Here is an 18,242-nt window from a genome sequence, read left to right as displayed (position 1 = left end):
CTGTTTTTCAGGACTTTGGGTTTTTACTATGACAATCTGTTCATGGTGCACACTTGAAACTCAAGCGACTAAGGTATGTTAACAACCAAAAACACACCTGGAAACAGGAGAAATTTGTTCAGATGAACTTGAGTAGTTTCCTGTTGTTTTTCCATACTGCTGTTGCTCTCGCGGTTTTTACAAATCCTACGTTATCATCCATCGTTGAAGGCATCACTCTGTCAAATTATCTTAACCACTCGCTAAGTAAACGTGTACGATAAAATGGTGGCCTGAAAGAACAGGCTATGTTATTGCCACAATTTCTTTAGTAGAAAAACTGAGGTTGCAAAGGTTCGTAACGAGTCGCTGCAGCAAAACTCAGCTCATGACCTTTCACCTTCGACAATGTTTCCTCGCAGCCGTAATGGACGGAAGACATGACCCTCCTGGTGGCAGAGCAGACCCTGTGAGTTTGACCAGCCAGGGCAGTTTGGACACGGAAGGTGAGCTTCATCGCATCCTAACAACGGGTACGTTTAATCATTGCATTTGCGTCAAATGTCTGCGTTTTATCTCACACAGAAGGGGAAAAAAAGTATCACCCATGCTGTTAGCAAGCTAACAACACGACGCGAGTACGCTGTGACATTGCACGTGCTTCCTCTTTTCATCTCCAGCTGCTTAGAGACATTAATCAACCTTTACAATGATCAGACGTTCACTTGGGAATGCGGTGGCCTGACGCCTGCTGGATAATGTGTATTTTAAAGGCATACAGTAGATTGAAGCAGGGGGTGGTAATGCTAGGTTGTACATGTGTGTTTTGTAACGCAGCGTGTCTGTTCCGTGTTAATTCCGCCTCTGGCGAAATCTTGTGTGGACCATCCCCCTTGCGGCTGGGACGAGTCAGCCACTGCTGTCAGACTCGTTTCAGTTCTGCAGAATACAGTTGCCTGTACATGAACACACAACACTACCACGTTTACTCTGATGCAGCGGAGACACTCAATTAACTGTCGTCGTGAATGGACGCAGGTGAGCTCAGGGTGTAATTAGTAGCTGTTTGTAAATTAGATTTCTAAATTGAGCTATTTGCATGTCAGTCTTAAAATATTTCAGCAAACACATTTCTTATGATATACAAGCATGTATACAGTATGAGGGATGGTTTAAAGAAAACGTCAGTCAGTCACCAAACACACACACACCAGTGACAGACCGCTACCATTCAAGCTGATGGACCTGGATCTGTTGGACATCCAACAGATGTTTTTTTTCTCACATGAGCTACTTGCTTCAGGTCCAGGACTTTGACTTGGTTATTATTCTTCTTTAACCATTCATTTGTAGAACAACTTGAACAAACTGTGCTTGGGATCATTGCCTTGCTGCATTTTCGTAAGATTCTGCTCGTGCACAGATGTCCAAATGTTTTTAAATAGTTTTTGTCCTGTTTGTGGGATTAAAGTATTTGAAAATGTTAACTTGGGCCAACTTAGTTTTTCATTCATTCACTATTTCTGGACCATTTATAGGCTTAACTGATTGAGCTAATATATTTATATTTATTCAAAAGGCGTTGAATAAAGGCAACTGGACTTGTAGAATTTCTTGAAGACTTTTCGCCAGTTATCGGAGTAGCTTCTTCAGTTCTGATAGAGTAGTGGAAAGTTGAGGTTTAAATAAGTAAACTCTGTGGGTAAACTCATCAGAAACTTGCTTGACCAGAAACTGGTGCCACTCATTTCCATAATGGCTGAGTACTTTACATCTATTCATTTCCTAAAAACACTCCAGTTGTCTTTGTGCTAGCTAGTTTTTATCAAAGTACTGAGTACTTCAAACCAGAAGAGGGTCTCTCGTTTCCTCTCCTCGTTATTTGCGGCCCTCATTTGTATGGGAAGAATGAATACATGAATGAATTTCTCACAGGTTCTTCCATCCGACCACATAACTTTACTAATGTTAAATGTCCTTGGCTCTTCCAGGTATGATGGCAGTAATGCGGTTGATGTCTGCAGACCCCCAGCTTTAGGGACGCACCACCTGGACGGCACCATGCAGCAGAAAGGTGCCATCCAGATCATCGAATGGGAGGACCTGGACAAGAGGAAGTTCTACTCCCTGGGTGTGTTCATGACGTTGACCACCAGGGCCACCGTCTATCCAGCCAGCCTCATCCGCACCCGCCTGCAGGTGCAGAAGGGGAAGACCCTCTACAACGGCACCTTCGACGCTTTCTACAAGATCCTGCGAACGGAGGGTGTGCAGGGCCTCTACCGTGGCTTCATGGTCAACACGTTCACCCTGGTCTCAGGACAAGCTTACATCACCACTTACGAACTGGTGCGCAAGTATGTGTCCCAGTACTCGCCCAGTAACACGGTGAAGTCAGTGGTGGCGGGAGGGGCGGCGTCCCTGGTGGCTCAGACCATCACTGTCCCCATAGACGTGGTGTCCCAGCATCTGATGATGCAAGGACAAGGGGAACACCTCAGCCGCTTCAAGGCCAAACCCAAAATGATGCTCGCAGCTTCGAAGCGCAGAATGACTTTCGGGCAAACCCGCGACATTTCCGTGCAGATATTTGCAGCCGATGGTTTCAGGGGATTTTACAGAGGCTACATTGCTTCGCTGCTCACCTACATCCCAAACAGCGCACTCTGGTGGCCATTTTATCATTTTTATGCAGGTAAATCAATACACTGTCCTCAAGAGTTGCATGTGGCAACACAAAAATATATACAAGACTATTGTTGTGTGTGGCTAAAGCTTTGTTACACTTCAGTGACGTTAGCAGCACAACATCTGCTGAAATAAGATCTTTTGACTGACACTGTTTTTATCCTTTGCATTTACAGAACAACTGTCCCTGATGGCACCAAGTGAATGTCCCCACCTGATTCTGCAGGCTGTGGCAGGACCGATGGCAGCAGCCACTGCTTCCACCATCACCAACCCCATGGACGTTGTTCGAGCAAGGGTGCAGGTAAACACAAAAAGCCACCGCTGTGCACCTGAGACTAGGACACAGTTACTATTTATATATTGCTCCTTTAGGCAGTTTATTGTGGTGAACCCTAACCCAGTAAATGAAGAATGACTTCATCTAAACTAAATCTTGAACAGCAGAAAAAGCCCGTGTGCAGGTGGTATTTGGTCACAGCTGAGTCAAAATGATTAAATGACGTTCAGTGTCCTCTCATGAGACACATTCATGTTATGTGTGGTAAAACCACAGGGCTGACTTGGTTCGCCAAACTCCATTTGCCTCATGACCTCAAAGGTTCATCTTTGGTTGAGGAGGTAGTTTGACAATGGATTTTATTACCACTCCATTGAGATTTCACTGTGGTGCTCGTTTCAAATGATACTGAGTAAAAGAATTAAACTATGATTTTTAAAATAGTTTGTAAATGAGTCAGTAATGAAAATAGTCATTAGTTGCTGCCCTAGTTGTCACAGCTCAGACCTGTAAGGGAGTGGACGTGCAGGGACATAATCACACAACTATTATCAAATCCTATTTAAAGTATACGCAAAGCACTCACTGCAGCAAACCTCCCCATGAAGCTTGATATGAAGAGATAAACAATTAATCACAGGCTAATTTTACACTCCTCTTTTGCTCCTGAAGGACTCTGACTTTAAATTTAGATTAGATCACACAATCTTCTTCAGCTTTTCCCAAGTGTTAAGGAACGTTGAAATATTTAGTTTTCTTCTAAGCATTGCAAAGTAATTTCAATTGTGTTGTAGTAGTTTATATAGAAAACTGATAAACCAGACTATCACATCTCAAGGACCATTTTGGAGCTCTTCTAAGAGAAATAAATTTAACTGACAGATGATTAACTTGGAGCCTCAACATAAAATGAATTCTCACCTAACGAACACGATTTGTCCTGTGTGCTGAAGGTGGAGGGACGATCATCTGTTGTGGAGACGTTCAAGCAGCTGCTGGCAGAGGAGGGCGTCTGGGTGATGACCAAGGGTCTGTCGGCCCGCATCATTTCATCCACTCCCACCTCAGTGCTCATCGTGGTCGGATATGAGACTCTGAAGAGACTGAGCCTGCGTGCTGACCTGATTGAGTCCAGGCACTGGTGAACGATGAGAGGGAACCAGGACGTCCTCTCAGCAGGCCTCAAAGACACTGACCCAGTCGGTAACTGCTGTGCTGCATAGCTGCTTCCTTTAGATCTGGGTTTTAATGGCGTCAGTCGAGCACAGACGGCCGCGTTGTCCCGGGGAGCTACGGGTCTTATTACCTTGTCTTTCTTTGCGTTTGTCAGACTTGTTACAGTGGGATGTGAAGGTAGGAAGGAAAACAATTCACTTTCAAAAACGTGACCCACTGAAACCTGACTATAGGTTGGTTTTGAAAGGACAGGAGAAGCTCCTACACTATATATCGTGACAACCAACTCTTCAAATGTGATATTTTTATGAACCGATATGGAAAATGACTCTTCCTGTGCAACAAATCAGGGTTTTTATCTGTTGTTATGCACCACCTTATCCTTGTGAATATTTGAGTGAATCCTCTGGGTTCAGGTTTTAAACCACTTCTACAAATAAACAAGTTAGTTACATGATGTATTTTAATATAAAAATGACTATTTAGGGGTGTAACGGTGTGTTCATCCCACACACGAGCAGATGTTGGGTTTAGAATTTGCTCTATTTGGTGCACACCGTGAGCCATTACTCGCCATAAATATAGCTGCGCCTTCAGTTTGAACAAGAGAGAAACTTTGGGTAGTTTTGCTATAATTGCATTGCTGGCTGTAATTGTTAATTCAAGTTAATCATGAACACGTTTCTCTGATTTAGCTCATACTCCAGAGAAGCAGCACAGTCTTTGCTTATTATCAGTGCGCAGCCTGTGAGTGCCTTAAGAAATATGGCTTTAAGGCTTTTTCAGTATTTTCATAAAAAATAAAATAAAATGGGAAGTTGTGCATGTTATGTTTCCTGTGCTGAACTGTGCCTCAGCTAAAGCAAGGGTCATATGGAACCATGCGTTTTGTGTGCCGTTACACCCCTAAGAGTATCTCGTGCCAAAATCTGGAGAAACAAAGTCCCAAAGAGCACTTCAAAGAGTAGTTGGGAGATTTGATATGGGAACGCATTCCAGTGTAAAGAGGTTTAAATGTTAAGATTCTCCCCTTCGTTTGAGCTTAAATGATACTTACATGCAACTAGATAGAAGTATCTATCTACAAAGTGGGAAAATTAACTGAACTAGATTTCCAAAACTATGACATTTTCACTGTTACAACTATTTATGTTAAGAGGTCTTTGTGAAACATGGCCTAATTGTGTATAGTTCACTGTAATCTTTGTGAAGTCAGTGGTGGAGGTTTTGTTGTGATTTTTATGCACATGTGTTGATTAGGCCAATGAGGCAGGAGGTTCTGCTTTTCTGTTTTTGTTCCCATCTTTAGAATTTGACTGTAGAAAACAAAAAGGAGCTCAAACACAGAAGTAGAACGGGGAGAGAGGAGAGAGATCAGCATGGGAGCATCTTCTCACGTTACAGATTACAGATAAAGGAATCCAGTATTTTCTTCATAGCCCATGTCCTGTACGTAATTTATCAAATTTCAGGATCAAATCTGTTACCATTTGGTTACAGGGTGACATTTCTCTGCTCGGTTTAAGCTGATGAGGGCAGAGAAGGAGATAAATCAGCAGCATGGCACCAGCACAAGAGCTAAACCACACAGCTGCCTTCAGAGCTCACCAGTCACTTAATGTTTGAGGTACATCAACAAGGTACTGTAATGTTGGGAAACCAGCTGGAGACGCCTGTGATGCAAAGCAACAATGTTCAACTCACTGCCAGAAAACACATCTCACTGATGTGGATGTGTCTTTTTTATAAACTTTTAGCAAATACCACGTTTGAGTTGAAATGTAGTGTTCATGTGAGAAGAATGAACCTATTCAAATGAAATGGACCGATGCCTTGTAGAGAGTCAAGTGTCAAGCTACAGCTACATTTACAGACGAGCTGCTTGTCAAAGAGTTGTTCAAACTGCAGTTTGATGTGTTTTAAACATTGAGAACTTGTAATAAAGAATTCAGAATCACTGCAGTGGTTGGTCACTTCATTTGTACTTTATCAAGACGACGATGTCAAAGTTTTACATGCACTTAGGTAAAGCCATTAAAACGGATTTCATGTTAAACTCTAGTTTTGGTTAGTCAGTAAGGACATCTACATGGTGCATTTTCCCCAGGGATACTTCACTTCCAAAGCTGTTGCAAAATGTTTTCAGATGAACAGAGGCTAAATATTGGCATGGCAATTTCAAGGCAATGTAAGTGCGTGTAAACTTTGATGAAAGAAAACAAAACACATTTTCTCTGCTATTATTCTGACATGTCAAGTCATTATAATAAAGCACTGATCCCAACAAATAAATATTTACTAGGATTAGATTCCAGGAAACAAGTCAGGCTGTTATGAAGTTGCAGTTTACCTTTCGGGCCACTGGAGGGAGCATCAGATCATACTTGATGGATACACTGCTGAAGCAACATCCCTCTAAAGCTAGCATTTCTTCTTACTCGCGTCCCAGACTGTTATCTAACATCATGGGTCACAAAAAAGTTCAGATACTAATGTACCTGAGCATCCAGCATTAGAATCGGAAGCACAGTCCAGCAAATACAAAGTTGTTGGTTTCATCAGTGACAAAACTGAAGCATAACAATCACTGTAGTCTGCAAAAACTCATAACATGATGCTTTTAAAACTGACAAACTGCAGTAAGGAGTTATTAGAGAAGTCAGAAAAACATAGAACAGAAAACCTGTGTGAACTTAACGACAGAAAGCACTAAATAAAAGTTTGGACTTACTTCCTCATAAAGGTGAAAAAGGAGAAAGAATCTGACACATTTTTGACTCATCCTGTCTCTTCTGGGGCTTCCTGTCAAATCACTTCTCTTATCTGAAACTTGACGATGTTCAGTTTGAGGCTCAACCCAAACTCAAAACAGAAAAAAACAGAAACCAAAGTACAAAAACAGACCTTTTTATTTGACCGTGCTCGGCCAGTGCAAAACAATCCATGACATTTACAGCTTGAATTCTGCCCCCCCCCTCCATCCTTCCATCCCTCCCCACCCAAAATACCAAATTAGACTTTGAGATGTGAGTCGAGAGCTTTGGAGAACCTCTCCTCGTGCAGCCTTGTTCAGGATGCCCTTCATCACATGGGACAGTCGTAGATGTGGATGGCGCGGTCGTCCCCAGCAGAGATGATCTTTGAGCCGCTGCTGTTGTACTTTACACTCCACACCTGAGGACAGGGCAGGGGCAAATATGGGATTAGAGTTGCAGTGCCTGTGAAAAGTGTTCGTCCCCTAAGATGTTTCATATAAAAGGAATTCTGATCAATATAATTTGAAAATCACTTAACAAACAGGCTAAAAAGCAACTAAATGTCTTTCATCTGATCAGAAACTGAGCAGAACAGAAAGACAAAGCACAAAGAGACACTGGCTGAAAAAGTGCTACACAGAAGAACAAAGCAAAGCTGAACAGTTAATTGGATGCAAACGGTCCCCGTAGATGTTCTAGCTTTGCAGTCACATAATGGTGTGGCATAAAAACGACGCAGCAGACTCAGCTGCCTCTGAGGAGCCGTATTATTTCAGAACAGATCAAACTCCCCACAGGCGTCTGCAACCAGAGATGTAATGACAGCTGGGCTTTATTGCTTTTTGCCTGAGCTCAAACATCAGAGGAGGGTTATGCGAGGTGGGCACTGGTCATATCGATTTCCCCGACGTGTCGGGCCTGAATGATGAGTTTCTCGCTTTGAATTGGAGCCTAAGTAACCAAACGAGGAGGCGGCTGCGTCACCTGGTCTTGATGGTCGAAGAAGGTGTTGATGCATGCTCTGGAGCTGGCGTCCCAAACCTTCACACTCTTGTCAGACGAGCTGAGGGGAGCGGAGAAGACAGAGTTGTTGATGTTTTACAGTTTATCTTGGACCGCTCAGTTTATTTTGGCACTGTCAAGTGGAAACTTTGTCTGAAAAACTGCTTCAGCTGATGGAGCTTTTGCAACGCGGGACTGAAAGTATGGGAAAGTAGACGGAGGAAGAAAACTCTGCTACCAGATAGGGGCCGATTTACTTGTCAAAACACTACTGAGCGTTATAGTTGAATAAATGTACGGTGATGAAGTTGGTTTCAGCTCCAATCAACACGTCTGTCAGTGTTAGACATTTCCTCAACAGTGTTTAATACCTCGAGACAAAGTGGGTGTCGTCCGGAGAGAAGGCCACATTAAGAACCCAGGATCCGTGTCCGCTCAGTGTGCCTGCCAGTTTGGCGTGTTGCCTGCAAAACAGTTCCAGCATTTTGTTAGATCAAACAAGAGCTTCAGTCTTTTGACTTTTAGTACTACTTATTTCTAATGTTGCTTTGCTGCACACTCTAATATTTCATTGGACGGCCTTTAGCTTTTATTATAGCAGCATTCACTGTGGCATAGTTTCAATAAGCTTCTACAATGTCACAAGATTTAATTCCATCCAGTGTATTTTTCACCAAGATCTGGTATTGATGATGGCAGAGTCTGACCACTGAGCAAAGTCTCCTCCAGCACATCCCAAAGATTCTCAATAGGGTTAAGGTCTGGACTCATGCTCCCTGAACCACTCTTTCACAATCTGAGTCTGATGAATCCTGGTGTTGTCATCTTGGAATATGTCCATGTCATCAGGGAAGAAATCCATTGATGGAATAACCTGGTCATTCAGTATATTCAGGTAGCCAGCTGACCTCGTTCTTTGGGCATAATGTTGCTGAACCTAGACCTGAGCAACTGCAGCAACCCCAGATCATAGCACTGTCTCCTCAGGCTGGTACAGTAGGTACAAGGCATGATGGGTGCATCACTAGATCTAGAACTAGAACAGGGTAAATCTGGACTCATCAGACCACATGACCTTCCATTGATCTGATTTCACCAAATGTTTAATTGATCACAAATCAATCAAGATTTTTTCCGATTACATTTCTCCCTCAAAGACGATGGTTCCCCACTATCCTTACAGTTTTAATAATGTGTTTGACAGTTCTTAACCCAGTAGTTGCTTCAATTTCCTTAGATGTTTCCTCTGCTTGATGCATGTCAATGATTTGACTCTTCTCAAACAGACCAACATCTTTTCCATAACCATGGGATGTGTCTTTCTAACTGGTTGTTGAAGAAATGAGAAGCTACTTATTGCATCAGTTGTTTTAAGCTGAAAGATAATCACCCATGGAATAATTATCCAATAGGAAGCCCCTGTCTATTTGCTTAAAATTAAAGTTAAATCCAGGTGGTGACTATTTATGGGCAGCGCAGTAACACTGATGTGATGTTTCCTTCCTTTAGCCTTGTTTATTTTACCACATATTCTTAGTATATTTTGCACAGATATTAGTAGTGCACATTTTATATGATTGGGTATTAATACATTTGTTATTTCAGCTGTTTACAAAAAACATAATCAAGTTAGAGTTAAATGTGCTGTAAGAAAAGACGTAACTCCAACAACTTCCCTCCAATTTGGATGTGACTACACTAAACTCATAAACTGAACTTCAAGCCATATTCACTATAGTTAGATAACAAATAATAACGTGTCAGTGTCCAAACTTATGTTCTGAGACTTGTGTAAAAATCTACATCATGAACTCACACATCATATATTTTGATGTAGCCGTCGTCGGAGGCCGTGACCAGGAGCTGAGAGTCTGGGGAGAAGGTGAGGGATCTGATGGGCATGGCGTGACCTGAGGAGACACGAAGCAGAGTCACTCAGTGAGATTTGTGTTAGAGATTTCAGGTGTTGAATGGACCTTTGTCTACCCTGATACTCTACACTTCATTAAGTACACCAGTTTAACTGCTCAGTAAAACCGATATTTAATCCACAAGCGACACCGTGCATTTACGTAGACATGGTCAGGACTCTCTGTTGGATCTCAGAGTATCAGAATAGGGAAGAAAGGTGAAAAGTGTCTTTGAATGAGGCATGGCCTGGATTTCGTTTTTTTTTTTTTTTTTTTATTAGAAACTGCTGATCTACTGGAAATTTCACACTCAACCATCTGTAGGGTTTATGGAGAATGGTCTGGAAAAGAAAAAATATCCAGTGAGCAGCAGGTCTCTGGGTGAATGTGCCTTGTTGATGCCAGAGGAGAACGGCCAAACCAGCGACTGCAGATTCGTTTGCCATCATGTCGATATGAGTCTATGCCACAAGGAATTAAGGCAGCTCAGAAGACAAAACAAGGTTTAACCTGGTATTTGAAAAGTGCACCTGATGAACTGGCTGATTGATGTTTATATTGTGTGCATTTCCTCAAGTCTACATCGATGATTTAAGTTGTATTAAAACATGTTTTTATTAAACCAAAGGCATCAGTTTGTTAGTGAGAGCTCGACAAGTGTGAGATTTTCATTTAAGATCATTAGAACTTCAAGATCTTCAACTGTCGAACAAAACAAAACAAACAGAAGAAGTCCCTGGGACCAGAGTGTTATATTTTTATCAATGGTGTTGATAACTGAACGTACCTTCCAGTGTGTGGAGTAGTTTTCCTGTCGCGATGTCAAAGATGTTAATGATTCCGTCGATAGCTCCGCTGGCCAAATACTTTCCGTCGCGGCTCTGAGGAGAAAACGCAAATTCACCACAGAAGTTTGCATTTTAAAACGGCAAAAGAACGAGATTCGATGACTAACATCAACACAGCAGAAGCTCAAATCGAGATGAGCTGTCGTGAAGCCAAGGCAGTGAGGTGTCGGCCTTTAGAGACACTGAGCTTTAAAAACCTCCAGCCAGACAAACCAAAATGACAATTTGATGTTCCTTACGTAGGCTATACTCAGGATGAATTTCCCTCGAGTGTCCAGAGAATATTCCTTCTTGCCACTTTCCACACCAAAGATGTTGACCTTGCCATGATGGCTTCCTGTGGCGATGTATTTAGAGTCAGGGGAGAAGGCGACCGACCAGGCATCAACTAGAGGAGAGCAGATCGACAGAGGGAGGGTTAAACACATCATCACTGTATTTTCTATAAACCTAACTAAATTATTCAATTCAATCAATTTTGAAAATATTACTACAAAAATGAATCAATACAGCAGTCAATAACCAGAAAAAGAAAACAAATGGTTTGATTAACAGCGTCTTCACTGCAAAATCAAATACACTAAAAGTAAAAAGAAGGGAAATAAGGTCTGTAATCCAGTGATCCACACTGAGTGAATCAGAGCATCACTAATGGAAGGTGACAAGTAGACATTTCAGTGTGTGGTGTTCTTGAAAGGTGCTTGTAAAAAAAATAAAACAAGCTTGTTGTGCTGCACAACAGAGCTGACAGCCTGTCATCCCCTGCAGGCTCGTTCCCTTCATAGAGACCTTCTTTGAATGTTAAGCACGGTTAGACCATAAGATCACGACCAGTGCTTTTATTAGGCATCGGGCCGACTTCAGAGGAAAGTATGAGCTCATTTAACTAAACTAGACTAAAAAAGAATGAAACATCTGTGACTCTCTTCATCCCAGTCTCACCTGGGCCTGCGTCCATAGACTTGATCTGTTTTCCAGACTCCAGGTCCCAGAGGCGGATGTGTGCATCGAGGGAGCTGGAGGCAGCGATGGCTCCGTTGTGACTGATGTCTACTGACACCACGCCCAGCTGGTGTCCCTCCAGAGTCCACTGCAGCTCCAGCTTCTCATCTGACCTGCATGAACAGTGTGACTCTTGATGAACATCACGCAATGCGGTCAACATGAATGTGAATGTGAGATTCATGTTCATTTCTGCAGCACCACTAAAGTCTAGGAAAAAACAAAGCCTATAGTGCAAGCATAACGCTCTGTAACATTAATATTTTTATTTATAACACTTCATTGTTAAGTGTCAGTGGATTTATATCAACCTTAGATTAACTAAAATGTAATTTCTAGATGTGCTGCAAAGCTGAACTGTTGTTAGAGGTTTGTTTAGTTTATACTGAAAATGAAGATTCTTCAGAGCCAAATAATGAAATTCACACAGATGTACACTCAGCTGCCAGTTTATTAGGTACACCTATCCAACAGAGAGTCTCATAAGAAAACTCTGGTATAAATTCTACCTTCATGAAGGAAGTGACATCGATTCAGGTTAAACACCATAAACAGCCCTTTGATTTACTGAGGGTAGGTTGTGTAGCAGGACTAGTGAGGTAGGTCACAGCAGTTTTAGCTAGGTGTACCTATTAAACTGGCAACTGAATGTACATCTTTGCTTTGTTAAATATTGTCTTAATGCTAATGATGAAAAGCAAAAGTGGTGAATTTAGAAAACAAACGACTCAAAAAAAGCCAAGCTTTACAGATTTATTACTCAAAGGTCCATATCTGATATTTTTTTAGAGTCAGACGTCCTGAACGATTGGCCAAAACATTGGATTTAATCATGTATCATTTTTAAGAAACATACAAACAAACTCACAGTCAAAATAAGTTTGAGCCTAGTGGGAGAAATTGCAGCATTTGTCTGAAGACAGTTGCTTGAGCTTAATATCTGAACCCTTCAGAGGATGAAACACTTGGCTCCTCTTAATGTCACATGAGCTCCACTCAAAGCCTCATCATTTCATTTTATCTCTTGAATTATGACAATACTCATTTTTTCCTGTTCAGTTGAATTTTTCTTCATCTGTGTGTCACAGTTTATAAAAATGAGCTATTAACAATGTATGAGTGACTGTCATAAACCTTACTCACTTTCACTCAAAAATGAGAAATAGATTATTTTGTTGGCAACCACCATAAAACAAATCGACAAATAAGAAACACACTTTCCCACTCGCTCATTAATCATTTCCCCATATAGCAGTCCACCTCCAGACTGTGAAATAAACAGTTTCTCTGAGCTACACGGCAGCAGCTACTTTTGATTTAAAACAGGGGAAAAATGAGCTTGATGTCAATGAAAGGGAAATAAAGCACAACAAAAACACATTCATCCGGGAACAGGGAACTGTTTTTGCTGCCAAAACAGTTGTGATTCATCAGAGAATGGACATGGGTCTGTTAGTGGGGGTCTAATGGGTTGAGGGGAGGCGCCTCTGTGGATCATCCCACAGATACTTTGTGAATCTGGAGGCCAGGTCAACACCTTGTGCTGTTCTTCATGTTTTCTGGGTCGTTCCTTAAGAGATTTTGTGTGTGTGTGTCTGTGTCAGCCTGCATCCTGATGGGGATGACTGCTGTCTCCAAGGAGTGTCATTGCTATGGGGTGGGGGCACCTGGTCTGGTCTGGTCTGGTCTAGGTCCAGTACTGTCCTATTGCATCACAAGTATAAGTGATGTTCCAGTCTATCTGTCCTCACTATCACTTCAGTTTATAAAAATGCCAAGCTCATCTGACCAGAAATTACTCAAAAAATCAGTGCAAGTAACTTAGGAAAGCAACTAAATAACATATGAGCCGAGATAAAATTTCCAAATGGCTTTCTGTGTTACGTCTTACAACCATGAGAAATATCATTATAAAAGAAACACGTACCACTTCCAGACTTTCACCATATCATCTAGTGATCCAGTGATGATGGTTTCTGAGCCATCCGCTTCACTTTTACCCCACGCTGCTGTCCAGATGGCATCATCATGGGCTGAGGGGAAACAAATGCAGGTTAAAAAAAATAATAACACAACATACACAACATGCGTTTTATCAGACAGTAAACTAGTTGAGTGGATCAGGCTGGTATAAAGCACATGGCTGAAAACAACACACCTGCAGGCTAAAGATAATCAAGTTAACAAAGCTACTAGTTCATTCATAACGTTACTCACCGTGTTCTTGCTTGAACAGAATGCTGTACTGAAATCAGAGCACAAGTCCAGAGTTAATATCTGATAAGGTCAAGAAATAACACAAAGGAGTCCTGGCCAGAATATATGGGTATTTGTTTTCTTACTTGAGTGCTCATTGTTTGGTCCTGGTGGTCCGAGAGTAGGTTTAGTAGCTTCAATCTAAAACCAACATGAATGTTAGCAACGAATACCTCTAAGAAGATGTCTGTGAAGGTTCTCAGTCATCCAGGTCATGGTATATCCAAAAAAAGTGTTTAAAAAGCAAACGCAAACCTCTGGGAACTGTCACTCTTGAAATTAGCATGCACAAAACCACACACATCAAACTTAATTAAACTTCATATTGGTAACCGTGGCTTGTGCGGCAGACACCGAAATAAAATATCAAGAACAACTTAATTTTGAGTGCGTGCAGTTGAACCACTTTAAAAGTAAAAACTTAATGGGAAACTATGCCTAATGCTGGCTAGCTCCGACTAGCATCAGTCATCAGAGCAGGTTAGCGCTGCAACACGGAGCTGTGAGCTGCTTTTAATCTTACAATACCGGCTTATAACTCAATTTATGGAGTTAGCTGCAATGACATAGAAGTAGTAAACTGACATAAAATAGTCCTCGTACCTTGAAAATTCCAGAAACAGTGTTTTATCAAAATTTGTCTTGATCGTTTACATGTGAGACGCCATGACAACATTTGATGTAACTTCCGCTTTCCGTCTTCTTCTTCTTTGTTTTTTTCTCTGCAGCTGGGCCATAGCTTGAGAAGCTCATTATCACCACCAGCGGAGCAGTGGAGGGAAAGTTCTGGCAAAGCAATTATTGTAATAGATAAAAAAAAATATTTTAAAAACCGTTTATTTAAACAAAAAAGAAAAAAAAGATGGGAAATGTCTTGATATTTAGATTCAATTGAAATTGAAAACAACCATTTTAGTCAAATGTAGAAAAAAATCTATTAGCTGGGTATGACGATTAATATAGGAAATTATTTTACAGCATAAAAATGATATTATATAACAAGATAATTATGAATAATTTATTCATTGACTAGAGCAAGACACAGACCTGCTATTAATTCATAGTTAATTCCAATTTTCAATAGTTTAATGTTGTGTCATTATTTGAAATAATAACAAAACGAATGTTTTAATAGTGTTCTTGATATCCCAAATTAAATATGATTAAATTCAATTGAATTTAATTTAATTAATGTGTTGAATTTAAATACAAACAGCTTCACAAGTCATTTTTAGAGCCATCTCAATCAATCAATAAAGACTTTTCTGTCTCGACTTTTCTGTCTGACTGAAATAATAACAATGTGAAGCCACTACAGTGCAGGGAGAAAGAGAAACCTGAGTCTGAAGGCTAAGAGCAAAAATCTCCTACAACTTTGACAGGTGCTGCAGCAGCAGTCTGAGCTCTACCTACTCAAAACACTCCTCAAGAAAGTTTCATGACAGTCGACAGCATCTGCAGGAGAGAATTGATGCTGATATACAGTCACTGTTGTTTTAAACCTCTGCATCTCACCCAGAACCTTTTCCCTGTTGGGGGTTAAACTATACATCTATGGAAAAAAAATAATAGTTTGATCTATAGTCATTACAAGGAGTACACCAATTTAACAAACGCTTCATGACATCCACTATAATGAGGCTGATCATTGACAGTTTCCCTGTGGTTGCTTGTATATAAAGGAATGACAATATATTAAAATGCATTTACAAAAACATAATGTTAATATATGTCTCGTCTATACTTATGCTGTAGAGGGTCAGACTGGAACCTATCACAGCTGACAACAGGTGACGGACAAGGTTCAGCTTGGACAGGTGATGTGTTAACACAGACCAACAAACAACAACTCACATCGAAGTGCAACACCTATGGCCAATTTAGAATAACCTGTTAATCTTACATGCCACCATCAGAAAAAGGCAGGTTTACAGAGTGAGACACAATCTGCAGAATCTATTCAGTAGATTCTACTTTATGCCCACAGAATTACACTTTCAATGCCGTGTGTATATACGGTATATACTGTATGTGAAGTCTGGATCTGTTCCCCCAGTCTCAACTGGAAAGCGTACAGAAATGTTTCTCCTTCAGGCACTTGTGAATTTCCTCCAGTTGGTTGTGCAGGCTGCAGAGATAATGATGCAGCAGCTATTTTCAGCCAAGTGATTCATTCACATTTGCTGAGAACCGATATTGGAGGGTAATGAAGCTGTTGTTGTGGCATCAGCTGCAGCGTGCGAAAACGCAGATGAGACGTCTACTGTCATTATCTTTAACATGACCAAATGAAGGGCTGTGAGAGCCCAACATCAAGCGTGCAGTCGTCTTTCTGTTTTGAATTGGCATGAACCCTTTGTACTTATTACTATACATACGTATCACAATATATACTGAGTAGAGACAGCTGGATTTAAAACATAAAAAAGACTGACAAAATTAAAAAGAGATAAAGGCCGATCAAACTGCCAAACAGAGTCAAAGCTTTTATATTTCTTATATTCTTTAGATGTATATGCCTCCCTGTGACTCTGCTCTGCTCTTTAGAGATTTGGGATTTGACTGCAAAAGCAGCTCCTTTTGTGATTTTCTATTTCCTACTTTTTGCTCTTTATATATTTGATCGGTCTGGTCTGATTCTGGGATTTATTTCTGGCAGACTGTGTCTATGGAGATCAAGCTGGCTAATCCCACCAACTTTTAAGACGAGGTGTCTGTGTTTGTTTGAGTCCTTTAAATCCTTTCTTTGCATGTGAATTATGAGAATTTATCATATATAATTTGATCATAGCTGTTCAGTAAGCATGCAATCCATGTCAAGCGTCTATGATCTACTGTCACATCAAATCACCTCCTCTTGTCTTTATCCATGCAAGGGTGACAAACGTGATATACATTATGTGTATATAATATAATTTATGTAATTTAATATCTATAAATCCAGACAGAGTTTAAATACATTCACTTTAACAGTTGATATAGTATTGAGCTACATGAACTGACGTGGTTATATTGATAACGTAGCATTTGGATTAAGTGATGCCTCTACTGAGTTTTGGCTCCATTGGGAACTCAGGTACTGAACTTCACAGCTGTGTTTAGTTAACTACTTGTTATCCGTGTCAGGTACGCTCTAAAGAAAAGTATGTGCTGGCTCATCGTAACAACTTGATGTAACAATTTGTGTGGACATTTTTAAGTTATTTCGACTTAATTTTGAGTATTTATTTACTTTTCATTCTACTCAAAACTGTTCATGGAAAGTTTTTTTTATAGTACAACAACTTATTTGTGTAAGTCAGAATAAATTGTGCTAACTGAATACACCTCTATGTTGAATGAAAGGCAGAAATATCAGTTGAAAAGTTCATGTGCTATTGAGTTGGAACTACTATTGTTCATTTTTATTTAGACCAAAGTGTTAAATTAAGCTATCAACTCATCATAATGTATTCACAAAAAAAAACTGTTAACAAGTTTCACTGAGAATCTGAGAAATGGTGGAGGTGAATGGTACATGAATCTAAAGTAATTTCATCTGGATATGGATCTGTCTTGGTAAACTTAGAATGTCTGAGGAAAATGTTGATATTCGCTGAGACCTCATCTGCTCATTACATCTTTCTTTCGCTAGATTAAGTTGAACCACTAGATGCCATGATCTTGATATGATGATACACTTATTTAATTTCCTAATCTTTCTAGAGCAGCGATGAGTTTGAGAATTAATTATTTGTTCACTGGCACCTCACCTGTAGTTTTCTCACAGTGCTACACTTCACAAAATAATTCCACGGATTCCATCCAATAATACTGACTAATGTATAATTAATAACGAAGGATGCAAAACATCAAGATGAATAATTACTGGAGCAGTAAATGATCTCTTTGACCTGAGTTTGTGATTCACAGGTGGTTTCATGCAATTTTACTTTAATTTTGCTGTGATATGTTGCTCTTTGTAAAGACACCATAAAACGTAAGAATCCACATGTTTGGTATAAAAGTAAACAGTATGAACTGAACTTTAAAGAAGATCTGAGTAGTCCAAAATAAAAGTTTAGCAGTGTTAACCAAACCTTGGTATTTTTAATTTTGTGAGGACCTGCTGACATTCTTCTCCTATTCCTCGACATCAGTACAATCTATAATGTAGCTATTGACCAAGCTGCACTCTATAAATACACTCTAATAGAATATTAGTCTTTGATCCCCAGAGAGAGCAGACACGCCGGTCTCGCTCTGCTGTATTAATGGGACAGAGCTTTCAGGGGGAGGGACCTCCTCTGCCTCCCTTAAAAGACAGTAGACAAGATTGCAGCCAGCTCACTGAGACACACGGACG

General features: G+C 40.5%; 2 protein-coding genes across 3 annotated transcripts; one reads left to right on the top strand and one right to left on the bottom strand.

Moving 5' to 3' along the window:
* The first annotated feature begins 200 nt into the window (after window positions 1–200).
* slc25a44a (solute carrier family 25 member 44a) lies at window positions 201–6,085 on the top strand. 2 transcript variants are annotated; one of them, XM_047596408.1, is made up of 4 exons: window positions 201–485; window positions 1,971–2,674; window positions 2,844–2,971; window positions 3,901–6,085. In XM_047596408.1, the coding sequence occupies exons 2-4, from the start codon at window positions 2,041–2,043 to the stop codon at window positions 4,090–4,092; spliced, it is 954 nt and encodes a 317-aa protein (XP_047452364.1). In that variant the 5' UTR covers window positions 201–485; window positions 1,971–2,040; the 3' UTR covers window positions 4,093–6,085. The 2 variants fall into 2 exon arrangements, with proteins under 2 accessions (XP_047452364.1, XP_047452363.1); XM_047596407.1 differs by having other exon boundaries at window positions 201–512.
* wdr61 (WD repeat domain 61) lies at window positions 6,085–14,654 on the bottom strand. The gene is made up of 11 exons (XM_047596409.1): window positions 14,501–14,654; window positions 13,984–14,038; window positions 13,859–13,886; window positions 13,569–13,674; window positions 11,582–11,754; window positions 10,879–11,027; window positions 10,579–10,672; window positions 9,698–9,791; window positions 8,253–8,345; window positions 7,864–7,942; window positions 6,085–7,297 (listed from the first exon to the last, which is right to left on the bottom strand). Exons 2-11 carry the CDS (start codon window positions 13,993–13,995, stop codon window positions 7,208–7,210), a joined length of 918 nt encoding a protein of 305 aa, XP_047452365.1. The 5' UTR covers window positions 13,996–14,038; window positions 14,501–14,654; the 3' UTR covers window positions 6,085–7,207.
* Between the last annotated feature and the right edge of the window lie 3,588 nt (window positions 14,655–18,242).

This window comes from Mugil cephalus, chromosome 10 (assembly GCF_022458985.1).
Source record: "Mugil cephalus isolate CIBA_MC_2020 chromosome 10, CIBA_Mcephalus_1.1, whole genome shotgun sequence".
NCBI classification, from domain to species: Eukaryota; Metazoa; Chordata; class Actinopteri; order Mugiliformes; family Mugilidae; genus Mugil; species Mugil cephalus.
This window is presented reverse-complemented; position numbering and strand designations above follow the sequence as displayed.